Source organism: Aspergillus wentii, assembly GCF_001890725.1.
Source record: "Aspergillus wentii DTO 134E9 unplaced genomic scaffold ASPWEscaffold_1, whole genome shotgun sequence".
Classification (NCBI taxonomy): Eukaryota; Fungi; Ascomycota; class Eurotiomycetes; order Eurotiales; family Aspergillaceae; genus Aspergillus; species Aspergillus wentii.
Genome location: NW_024467832.1, coordinates 2,854,833 through 2,866,905, shown reverse-complemented (window position 1 = coordinate 2,866,905; position 12,073 = coordinate 2,854,833). Strand labels below are relative to the sequence as shown.

At 49.6% G+C, this 12,073-nt stretch overlaps 3 protein-coding genes across 3 annotated transcripts; 1 reads left to right on the top strand and 2 right to left on the bottom strand.

Moving 5' to 3' along the window:
* Positions 1-3,539: 3,539 nt before the first annotated feature.
* On the bottom strand, positions 3,540-5,526 carry ASPWEDRAFT_167150 (SANT/Myb-like DNA-binding domain-containing protein; the record flags this gene model as incomplete). The annotated part of the gene is made up of 3 exons (XM_040830114.1): positions 3,540-5,130; positions 5,228-5,345; positions 5,430-5,526. 3 exons carry the CDS (start codon positions 5,524-5,526, stop codon positions 3,540-3,542), a joined length of 1,806 nt encoding a protein of 601 aa, XP_040694794.1.
* Positions 5,527-5,636: 110 nt separating this feature from the next.
* Positions 5,637-6,702, top strand: ASPWEDRAFT_167149 (emp24/gp25L/p24 family protein; the record flags this gene model as incomplete). The annotated part of the gene is made up of 4 exons (XM_040830113.1): positions 5,637-5,649; positions 5,709-6,029; positions 6,105-6,487; positions 6,553-6,702. The coding sequence occupies 4 exons, from the start codon at positions 5,637-5,639 to the stop codon at positions 6,700-6,702; spliced, it is 867 nt and encodes a 288-aa protein (XP_040694793.1).
* A 774-nt stretch (positions 6,703-7,476) lies between these two features.
* On the bottom strand, positions 7,477-10,924 carry ASPWEDRAFT_34607 (hybrid sensor histidine kinase/response regulator). Its single transcript, XM_040834045.1, has one exon. The coding sequence runs from the start codon at positions 10,463-10,465 to the stop codon at positions 7,592-7,594; it is 2,874 nt and encodes a 957-aa protein (XP_040694792.1). The 5' UTR covers positions 10,466-10,924; the 3' UTR covers positions 7,477-7,591.
* Between the last annotated feature and the right edge of the window lie 1,149 nt (positions 10,925-12,073).

Sequence of the window (12,073 nt, the reverse complement as noted above, 5' to 3'; positions counted from 1 at the left end):
ATGTATGTTGAGGGCTGCGCGGGCAAATACAATAGTACGCCGTAATACGGTGACAGCCAGCAGATCCTGCCAAATGGCGTGATTTGGAGCTGGCGAGATTTCGCTGGGGCGGCTGTGATTGGCCGCCGTGCCCCACCGCTGCGCTCTCCGGGATCGGCGACTAGGAGGTCTGGTCGAGGACGAGCAGGTATTTTCATGTCTGCGATGAGAGGATGTGGTGATACAGATGTGCTGTGATGGACGAGTTCATGTCTGCAAGCTGCGTAGGAACAGCACCAACCGGTGACACAGGCTGAGAAAAGATGTCAGCGTGCAGCTCAGCTTCTCACAGTATGGACTAGATAGACGCCATGATACCGATCACATAGGTTACACATGACAGGAGTCATCCTGATATGGATCGACTATTGGCGTGGGATGAAACAACCCAATTAACAAAGATGACAATGCCATTGGGATGCCAAACCCTACCTGTAGGTAGACTCCAAGCAGACCATTGCCATGTTTGATGCTGCTTCCTTATTCAAGTCAAGGCCGTCAAGACTGCTCCTTCCTGCAACATGAATAGCCTGCCGAGGGTTTGCTGCAATCCGACTCAGGATGCATTCCCCATGCAAATGTCCATCTCGGGATGCATTCATCGGCCTATAATACCAATAGTTCTCATTTAATTCCCAATGGGTTTCCTGTTTTGTCGTCGTTTCAGGGAGTCCCGAAAATCCGCATCTCCCACCGACTTTGCACGGACGTACCAGTTAGATCAGACGGACTCGCTGTCATCTTCAGATGACCTTCCAGAAGGTGATAAGAACAATCATCCCCTAGCATCCCGTTATTTCTTGTAATAAGGATTGTCCTCTGACATCCCCAGGGAGATCCTCAACAGCAGAAAATGCAACCCGCGAGACAGAAAGAGAGTCCTCTGGAGGATTATCTAATAGACTACGCAGGCGCCTTTCTCGAGACATCAAAGGATTGCACCCAATAAGAAGATCCGACAGGCAGACAGGGACATCCCTCTTCTCATTCTCATCCAGGTCTTTTAAAGGCATCCCCGGTCCAATCGCCTCCAACGATTTTGGCAGCAGCCTGATGAGCGAGCGAGGGTATGATAGCGATGCGCAGTCTATCCCTACCCCAAAGCAAACCAAGCGATCTCTTTTGACAACAGCGCCTATCAGGCGAGATGCGTCACCTCTTGGGCGCACATGCTCCGTTGAAGAGCTAGACTGGTTGGGCAAACCCTTTCATGAATCCACGGGAAATGAGCCACATTCAGAGTATGGAGATATCAACAGATCGCAAATTGCATTTGATTTCCTGGGTCATGAGCGCTGGAGCCCGTCGGCACTGCAAACCGCATCTGATTCACGTATTGTGGGCATGGAAAACACCATGCCAATGGTTGCAAATCAGTCAGACAGTCCCGTCTATAGACAAAAGGTAGAACCACCCGCAGCTTTCTCCAAATCAAAGCAGGATGAGAATAGCACAAGGATTGGTGTTGCGGTATCGAACCCTCCAGAACTCATTGATGTCTCCCAAGAGATTAATGACCAACATTCAACGCCTGTTAGCCGCGTGAGCTTGGCTTGTCAAGACAACCTGATACCAGAAAGGTACTCGGGTTCATTGGGGCGAAGTGCATCACAGCTTGTGGTTACAAAAAGACGAAAACAAACCACTCGAGAACCATCATCAGAAGTTCGCTCAGTCCATCTTACCGATATGAACATATCCAAGATGCTAGCATCTCCCTCTATTTCCCCCCGCGTTCTATCCCAGAACCAATCGCTCGACGAGAGCGGACAGAGAGCTGAATACACTTCACAAGGCGTGTCAGATCAATACCACAACTATGGCTGTCAGAACTCACAAAGGTCATTGACCCCGGGTAAAGGGGCGCTGAAGTTCGACCTACCCCTGGTATGCCACAGTAAAAACCCATCTTCATTCTATTCACGGATGGCAAGTCTTTCTTCTGCTGCATCCGGCGATCACCAAGCACAAAGTCTTGATACAATAGACCATGGCTCTCTAAAACCAGAAAGAAGGTTTCCAAGCGCGGTCCACAGTGTTGCTGGCAAGAAAAGCAAATTCACAGAGCATTTTGATCTGGATCGGTCAAATGCCTCGGTTGGTACATTTGTTCGTGGCGAAAAGCCCGAAGACCTAGTCACCCCTCGAAAAGTCAGTATAGGATGGATGTCCGGAGGACGACGTCTTGGCTACGGCTATACCTTGATATCAGAGAGTGAAGAGGGGAGTCCAATGGGGTCTAACTCGCCTCAGAACCGCAAGAGAGATATCACTTCAAATAGACTAACGATTGAAAACATAGTCCGCAAAGTGTCTCCAAGAAACAATAGCAGGGCCTCGTCGACATTAACAGAAGCCCCTGGATCTGTCAATGGCATACCAAACATCATTGACCGTATAAGTCTCCGTAATCTATCTAGTGCTACTGCATGTCGAAGGGCGACAAATACCAAGGGCTCGACTGATGTTGATTCTGAAAACTCTTCTTTATGGGCGAGACTTGCAGGTCGAAAGGATGCGAAAAGTCTAACATGTGCCACCGATGGCCATGACTCTAAGCTTGATTTGAGTAAAGTCTCGGAGGGGGGCAGAAGCCCACATGACAACGAGCTCGCTGGTGTAGAAAGCAAGGGAGGCTTTTTGAGAAAATATACCGAAATACCCCGATCAGAAAGTCCGCGAGCACAGGAGCCGAATACGACTGGACTCGAGGGTGCTTTGGAGGCAGAAGCCCGAGAGATTCGATATCGTGTTGAAAATGGGTACCGCTGCCCCTCTCTGGATCTGATAAACAAACCCAATGCCAAGTTCAAAGTCAAGAGGCATAGAACTGTTCGAGATTCTCACCTTGATCGCGAGGATGAAATCATTGACCTTGACCATTTGTTTCCGCATGAATTTTCGGGCAGAGGCCGCCATTCAAATCATCGTTCAACAACAGGACGTCCAAGGGATGGTGAATATATTCCAACTGATTTCACAGCCCCAATACCTGACATGGACGCTGGTCTCGATTTTGATCCCGATCTCCCAAGGTATTCTGAACAAGCCGGTTCGGATATTACTACTGATGATTGGGCCAGTTTGTACCAGGACTGTCTGGAAATTCTTTCGGACCGGGAGTAAGAAATCCACGACGGAAGAGTCCTGAGCACCAAGTATTGTCATGCTGCGAGATCAGGGCAAGGGAAACATTGAGCCGTAGCACTCCAACTAGTGGATGGAAAGGTACGGCTATTATATTATACTAAAGGTCATGGTTCCTGCGTTCAGTCGTATGAGCTGCAACAGCCAGGGCTAGGATTTTCATAGCTGCATCTGGGGGCGGGTTTCAATAAACCAAAAGGACGTACAGGACTATTCATAGTGGGCCAAAATTGATTATAGGGTAGTGACAATGCATAAGTGCAGTCCAGTTGTAAAAAAGGCATGTTCATATATTCGTACAAAGGTATATTGAAACAAGACAAAAACTCAAGCAAGGAGAGGTAGTATCGCCTCTACCTTCTTTGCCGCTTGGAACTCTTATCACTAGAATTGCTCAGAACACTCGCTGAGCGTTTATTTAAGGCCGATCCGCCTTGATCTTGGGCTGCCTCAGCGGATGCAGCAGCAGCGTCTCCTTCAGTGCCGGCCTTGTCACCCACTTCAGCTGCTGGTCCAGCTTGGCCTTCCGCCGTGGGTTCTACAACGGAGGCGGCATCTGTCGGGTGAACAGCGGTATCAGATGGCTCACCGGATGGTGGTACCGGATTGTCATCTGTTTCTGTCTTCACTTCAGGCTTCTCTTTCCCCCCTACTTCGCCGGCCTTGCGTTGCCTTTCTTCTCTGGCGGCTTCAAGGACACGGATCTCACTTTCGACCTTCTCCGACACCTTCCGGGCATCAAGCAGCAAGTTCACCGAGTGTATCAGCTTCTCAAAGTCCTTGCAGACGCGTTCTGTGGGCATGACCAGTCGAGGCGGAATCTCCAGTTCAGCGAGGGCAGCAGCCAGCTTCTGTGATTGCACGTTCGACTTGGCTTGTGTCAACTTCTGGGCACGATCACTGCGGAACTGAACACTAGGGGCCAGGCGCTCGTGATGCTGCACGCCATATCTGGCTTCTTCGGCCGGTGTAAGGGTCTTGGCCGCAGGCGGGGTATCTTTGGTCGCGGCAGCTGCGGCAGCTGCTGCTTTCTTGTTGGAGAGTGCCGCTGGTGTAGTGCTTGGGGTGTCTGCTCGACTTTCGCGGGCATTGGTCGGGGCGCTCGAAGCTGGCGTTTGTCCTGCTGGGCTAGGGGCAGCTCCTTCGGGACCAACCAAGGACCGTCTCTTTTTGCTTTTGTCGGCCTGGAGAAGCGTTTGAAGCAACTGGGACAAGCCCTGGCTAGACTGGTACATGGCGGTGTTGCCCACGCTGATCGGTACCTCGAGCCTGGAATACAATTCTCTGCGTTCGCTGATGAAGTTCTGTTCGTTGGCCGTGATGCGTTTGAGTTCTTCCAGCAAGATTCCTTCTTCGCGCACTTCATCCGCTGTACGGTTTAGTTGTAGAGCCGCAAGCTCTTTCCGGGCCCGCTCCCGGTCTGGGTCGAATTTCATCATCTTCTCATGCAGGTCAAATTCGGCTTCGGACATCTCGGAGGGAGGGTGTTCGAGGGCAAGCATGGATGCGGAAACAAAGTAATAACGGGCCTTCATCTGTTCCATCGTTCGGTATCGTTTTGCGGGTACGAGGGCGCTGGCATTCGCTTCTGCGTCCAAGGCTTGGGGCTGGTAATCGTAGCGATCGGCGATAACGACCCATCTTAAATCGTACTCCTCAACAATATCCATGAGGTAGTCCGTCTCCTGCCGCGACCAGTCGTCACTCTTCAAATGTCGGTTGTATTCTTCATCCGTGTATCTTTTGGGCACCTTGGCCTTGATGTTGTACTTGGCGAATGAATATTCTTGCTCGGGTGGTTTTGGCGCTCCCTCCTCGTTCTTCTCGTCCACGTCCATCTCCGGTCCTTCCAGGGCTGGTAACTTGCTGGGCTCATTCTGTCTCTGCCAGTGTCGCAATACCAGGCCGTCCGGTCGAGCATCATTTGTAAACGGCGACATTTGCCTGTGATAACCCTGAGTTAGAAATTCATTTCCTGACATTCAAGTCGAACTCTCCGCTATCTTTCGCATAGAAACCGAATCAACGCTTCCGAACATACCATGGTCGAACCCTCAACTTGCTCATCCATTTTGGTCGCCCCTTGTATCGATTTTCGTTGATGGCGATCGGGGGCGCTCTTTCACCCAGGAGCGCGTAAAGTTCACGGGTGATACCCTCTATAGATGAATTAGACACCACTCATCTTTCATTGTTCCAGTTTCATAAAGAAATCAGAGAGCGATAAGCTCGACCTAACGAACCTGGTCTTTTTTCCACCACCTTTTGCTTCTTGTGAGGTCTGGGTTGTTGCCCCTCCGCGGGCAAATCCAGCATGTCGCGAACGTCTGCGGCGGCCATGATGGCGAATTCCGGGGCCAAAAATCGGCCACCAGTTTAGAAAAAAGGTAGACGCAAGATTTGTCGGGTATTAGTAGCAACCAGATAGGGCGAAATATGAAGTTATCGAAATGAAAAGGCACAGTAGGAGATGCAGAGCGGATGTGAAAGAGAAGAATGACGGACGGACGAATCTGTCCAAGGACCCGGCGATTCGCGCCAAGACCTGGAGGTTCGGCGCTCCGTTGGTGCCAGATCTTCCCAAACCACACGCCCCTATGGCCGCATTGTCAACATCACCAGAAGGACCACTCCGTTGATTGACCCCCAGCCAGGACCGCAGAAGAAGAAGACCACCATCGTCATGGCTCCTTCCAGATCTTCGGCATCATGGCTCTCGTCTGCCCTGGCCGTGTTTGCCTTCTTCACCCTCGCTATTCCCGCCAACGCTCTCTACTTCTACATGGACGGCCAACAAACAAAATGCTTCTTCGAGGAACTCCCTAAGGACACCCTGGTGGTTGGTGCGTTATCACTGATTCAGATGCAATTGCAATGCTTTTGATAAGCCTGTCTAATACGATTTCAATAATCACCAGGACACTACTCCACCGAAGTGATCAACTCCCAGGCCAGCGGGTACTCGGTCGATGCGAATCTGAACATGAAAATCACCGTCGATGAGATCTTCGACAATGACCACCGCGTCGTCTCCAAGCGCGATGGCCACTCTGGACGCTTCACCTTCTCCGCCGCTGATGCCGGTCAACACAAGATCTGCCTTACTCCCGACACACACGCCGCTACCAGTGGTTGGCTCGGTGGTCCTCCTGCTGGTGTCAAGGTAAACTTGGACATGGCCATTGGAGAGACCAGCAAGATCGAGACCGAGGACAAGGGCAAGATGCAGGATATCGTACAGAAGGTCAAGGACCTTAACGGACGGTTGCAGGACATTCGCCGAGAACAGGTCTTCCAGCGGGTATGTTAAGCTGTTCTCTCGATCGATTTGAAAGGGACAAATACTGACCTAGATGTGTGGTTCAGGAACGCGAAGCCGAATTCCGTGATCAATCCGAGGCCACCAACTCTCGTGTTGTCCGCTGGACAATTATGCAACTCGTTGTTCTGTCCGCCGCTTGCGCCTGGCAGCTGTCGCATCTCCGTTCTTTCTTCATCAAGCAGAAGCTGACATAAACGGGGTGTGAGAGAAGTATACAAAGGAGAAAATATCCGGCGCACGTTGCATGGGGATTCTATATGTTTTTAAGTCATTTCTGACGTGAATCAATACGTTACCTGGTTTCGCAGCTATACAAATTAAGAGTGGCTTCGTCGATGGCGTGAATTGGCCCTACTACCTCGGGCTTTTTGTCTAAATATGGCGAAAAAGATCAGGTGCTACCTTATGGTTGAAATATCCAGGCAGGATGACTGGGAGAATCAGACTGCAATGTGCCATGTTTTGTGGTGTTTTCAGCGTTTTGTCATATAGATGTTGATATGGATGTAATGACTATTTCTTTCCATGTTGTCCTATCTCGTATATTTTACTTTTTATTCCATTTAACTTTGGGAAGGTTTTGCATATCAAGAGTTGGTTCTTTTAAATTATGGTTATGTTAAGTGTCACGCATGATGTTGCGGATATATAAACAATGAGACACAACTAGGTATACAAAATACACCACATCATAATAACACTCTTAAAAAAAGAATAAATTACTCAGGAAAAACCACCCTTATTCATTGTGTCTTGCATGTATATATATACTTCCCCGGCACTTCGAATTCCAAGTCATGAATCATTATTAGTATGCCATATGCCCAGCCAACGGCACATCGCTCATAAGTACATCAAGCACCAAAACCAAAACCAAGATAAAAAAAAAAAGAACAAAAAGACACTAAAATAGATCTAATTGCAAAATCCCGCCTTCTTTTCCATGTGATTAAGATGGCTTTCAAAAAGAAAAAAAAAGAGAAAAAAAGAAAATAAGATAAAAAGGGGGTTTGAGTAGAAAGAGATAGAAGGGGGAGGAAAAAAAAGAAGACGTTGCAGATGTGGCAAAAAGGTATATGATGTTCATGATATATTCATCGGATCGGGTGTCTGACCCGTTGTGTCACCGCAGAATCCAATGATCAGACGTTCAAGGTCGGATAGCTTGTACGGCTTGGTCATGTAGCCCTTAATTCCCACTTTGGATGCACGTCCGAGCGCTTCGTCCGTGACATCTGCGCTAACGGCAAGGACAGTGGGAGAGGGCAGTGGACGGGGAGAAGGGACGACGTCCGTCATCTCCGTTGAGTTGGGGGTGAGAGACGGACGTCGGATTCCCCGATGTGAGATACCAGATGGATCAGGGGGAATCTGACCGTGGTATTCATCTATTAGCTGCAGGATTCGGGATGTAGCCTCGTACCCGTCCATCTCTGGCATCCAGAGGTCCATCAGGACAATATCGACGGGTTTTAGCTTCTTGCGGTGTTTGCGAGGCTCGGGGACAGGGGTGCCATCTGGGCTGTCTTCGCCATCCGGTATGTCTGTACGGTGCAACGTCACAATGTCCTCCATTATTTGCACGGCTTCTTTGCCGTTGCAAGCTTCGTAGACGTCGTGGTAGCCGAGTTTCTTCAACATATTCACCAACACCCGTCGGTTTATCTTGTTGTCTTCAGCAACGAGGAAAGTGAGCGGACACTTAGTCCCAAGTTTGCTGTCATAGGCATGCCCGTTGATTGATGATCGACCGACCTTGGATGAGCCGGGCAAGGGGCGAGCTGGCGTGGATGCCTGTGAGGTAGAGTCATCCGTGAGACTGGGCGACGGTTGTTGGATTGGTTGGTTTTGAAGACGAGTAGAAGGTGATAGGAAGGAGGGTTCAAGAATGCTGTTGCTCGCACTACTCAACCGCGATGGGTCGCAGAAAGTCGGAGGGGTGAGGATTCTCTCAGCAGGAGAGATGGGTCTGTTGCTGTCAGGCTGATTGACGGGTACTCTGATTTCGAATTCCGAGCCGTGGTCAGGGCCAGAAGTCTTTGAACGAACACAGATGAGATCACCTCCCATTTTTCTGGCAAGACCTTTTGCAACCAAAAGACCCAGCCCAAGCCCGTCTTTACTTCGTGTAGTTGATGCATCCTCCCGAGCGAAAGGCTTGAAAAGCTTGGGCAAGAACGCTTCAGGAATTCCCGGGCCAGTGTCTCGAACGGAGACCAGGACATCGTTTGCTTTGCGACCGACGGTGGCAGAGACAGTGATAGTACCGGTGTTGGTAAACTTGATTGCATTCAGGAAGACACAGGAAATCAGCTTTGCGAGATCCCGGTCGTCAACGAGAAGAGTCTCCGGCAGCGCAGCATCCACGGACCAATTAATTGTCTTGGAATGAACTTGTCCATTGGAGGAACGCGACCGGACTTCGATCTTTTCTCCTAGCTCGGTGCCTTCACTAACTGCAAAGTCAGGCCGGCCACCGACGTGAAGGGACTCGTTGATCACCAGACGTAGTAGGTCGCGAAGCTTGGTGAATCTTAATGCAGGGCCCTTGAGGTTGATGTTGATACCCTCCAGGAGAAGGTGAGGGGCCGAGCGTCTGACTGCAAGCGAAGGACGCGGGTCAACCATATTGGCCATGACTGCCTCGATTTGGCGTGCAGGAGTGGCGTGGATGATCTTTTCACTCTCATGGACGGCATTTTTGACCTCTTCGCTCCGGGGAGAAAGATCCTTTCGCGAAGACACCCGGATGGTCTTGTGTTTCGGTGGGGGCCCACTAGACCATTCTGCCGGGTTACTACGTCGTCGTTTGTATGGGTTCACTGTGATGTTGCTTCCTTCGATGAAGATGTTCGGACGTGTCTCAAAGTTGGTTACAGGCGATTGCATAGGGTTCTCCCGTTCGACCTGCGGGGTTTTCGGAACTTGCATGTTGAGATCGTAGGCATGGACAACATTGTCGGCGGCTTCAACCGCTCGTCGTGCACTATCTTGGACCATTTCGATGCTTTCTTTGAGAGACTGAAAGACATTTCCTGTCTTGGTCGAAGGCTTGCCTTCGATGGCCTCTCGTACAGTGGCGTGCATAACATCGAGCATTCCGACGACACCCTGCATTGGGGTCCGAAGCTCGTGAGACAAGCTTCGAGCATAAGGCTGGAAAGGTTGCGTCGAAAACTCAGGCAGGCCATGCAGGAGGGTGGCATGGGCATCGTCAACACTTTTCTGAGTAATAGAAGCGCTTCTTTGTCGTGCCTTGAGCGCGCGTTTTGCATCCACACGAATCCGCTGGACGACCAGGTCCTCTAGAGAATATAAGATCATTTCCAGAAATGACCAGGAGAGATTTCGTTTGCGCAAGCCGGACTCGGACCACATCAGACCTAGATAGGCAAGACATCTGCTTTCCAAAAAGAGCGGAACAGCCAAATAACCTTCTGCTGGAAAAGGGAGTTTATCCGGCCCAAACGATGTGAAAGATCCAAGGTTCTCGGGTACTAGACAGGGTTTCTCGTGGTCCATGTGAGACAACGGGTTACCCCCGGTGAAATATCGATCTCGATGCATGCCGACGTTCTGGAAGCCATCGTTGTAATAGAAAGCGGTGCCAAATAGACAGGGTCGACATCCTCCCATTTCACCCACGGGCTCCTCATCAAGGACCCTCCGAGCCACGAAACCATACTGTGCATTGCAGATCGAGGTGATGTTTTCCAGTAACCGGGCCCAGAACGTATCCGAGTCCAAAATTCTCAATTCCTGCTTGAGCGTGACAAGGCGTTCGATAGCCGGGCTTTGAGCCCGATCGGCGGCGGGCGGATTGAGGGGAGCATTGTTGTGGGGAAAAGCGACGGGAGGAGTGTCCCCGGGGAGGTAGTGAGACTTGCACGGGAGCGACGAGAGATTGCGACCGGCCAAGAAGGCATTTGACCATTCTGGCTCGACTGAATCGGACATGGCGCCCAAAGCAATCGAGCCTAGATCGAAGGAATGAATTGGAAAAAAATAAAAGGAGGGAAATCGATGAAGCGGAGGATGATCGTCAAACGTAGACCGTCAAGGAATGTCGGATGGTTTATGGGATAGGTATAGGAGGGCGCCAGTATACTACGGTGGATTTGCGAGAGATCACTTTGAACAGGACACAAAGCATGGCTTTCGATCTGGAGATGCAAAAGACGCAACGGCGACTTTGTTAGCAATCAGGCAAAAAATCAATTCCCCGGTGAAAAAGAGAAAAGAAGAGGTAGTTCTCAAAAGAAAAGGTCTTTGCAGCAGCAAAGTCGAGCCGACTTTTCATTCTTGGCTAGGTTTTCTGCTGTGGTGACATACATCACTTTGCACGAGATAGACAAATAGAAGTATTAGACGGTCATTATGAAGATGAGACCGCGCAGAGTAGATTGGTGTATAGTCCCTTGAGTCTTTTGATTCAGACGGTCTGGAACGGGATCAACCAACGGCTTCGTACAGCCTTGAGGTAGGACAATCCCCAGATTCCAAGAGAGAAAAGGATAGAAACAAAGAAGGCGAAAAAAACGAAAGAAGAAGAGAAAGAAAAAAGTCGAGGATTTAATGGAGAGAAATTTCGATGATGATTTTCAGATCAATTATAGCAATATACTTTTTTTTTCTTTTTCTCTTCCTTTTTTTTTTTTTTTTTGTTCTCTTTTTCTTTTTTCCTTTTTCTTTATTTCTTTCTTGTCGTGAGTTCTCTCTTTTTTATCTTTTTTATTTTTTTTCTTCTTTTCGTTCTTCTTCACTCTCTGTCCTGGATTAAAGAATCCCCTGATCCCGGGAAAGCCACAGCAGGAAAAGAGGGTGAATTGCCGGGCAAGGGATCAGTGACAGGGACAGAGGGGGTCGAAGTGGAGGCGGAGGGAGGGAGGAGAGAAGAAGGGAGGGGAAAGAAAAGAAAGATGAGCCAGAAGAGATGGAGATGGATAGATGGATCGATGGAGGAGGGGAGGAAGAGATGGAGACGAGGAGGAGAGAGGAGAGGAGAGGAGAGGAAGAAGAGCAGAGCCAATGGCGGATGGCTGCAAGTGAAGACGAACAGAACAAATTTCCAACGATCCAAGGCGAAGAGGGGAAATAATAATAATATTATTATTAGGGAAAAACTGGGGCCAGTTGGCAGATCGTTGGGTCTAGACGCCGTCGGTCTGAAACTGCGTTCGGACGAGAAGGAGTAGTAGGTATTCCCTATTATATAATAACGAGAGGATGTTGATGATTATTGAAGATCTGCTGTATTATTGAGACGGAGTGATAATAATGATCATAAGATGGATAATGGATAATGGACAGAGATGGATAATATGAAGATGATGGACTGGAGAGAGCACGGAACACCGCCGAGTCCGACACACAATGAAGATAATGATCTAGAACGCCATCTGGTGTACCCGCACAGGACAGACGGTGACGCTTGCGGACTCTTTGCTGGTCGTGATGAAGCTGATGACGAAGGCTGCTAAGGTTTGATGGAGATGAGATTACGGTAGATCTCTGCTGTCTGTCAGGGGCATTATTTAGATCTGGGTTCTGGTGCCATGGATATGA

Excerpts from the sequence above, each read along its gene's own strand:
- ASPWEDRAFT_34607 (XM_040834045.1), bottom strand. The coding sequence starts at position 10,465 with ATGTCCGATTCAGTCGAGCCAGAATGGTCAAATGCCTTCTTGGCCGGT.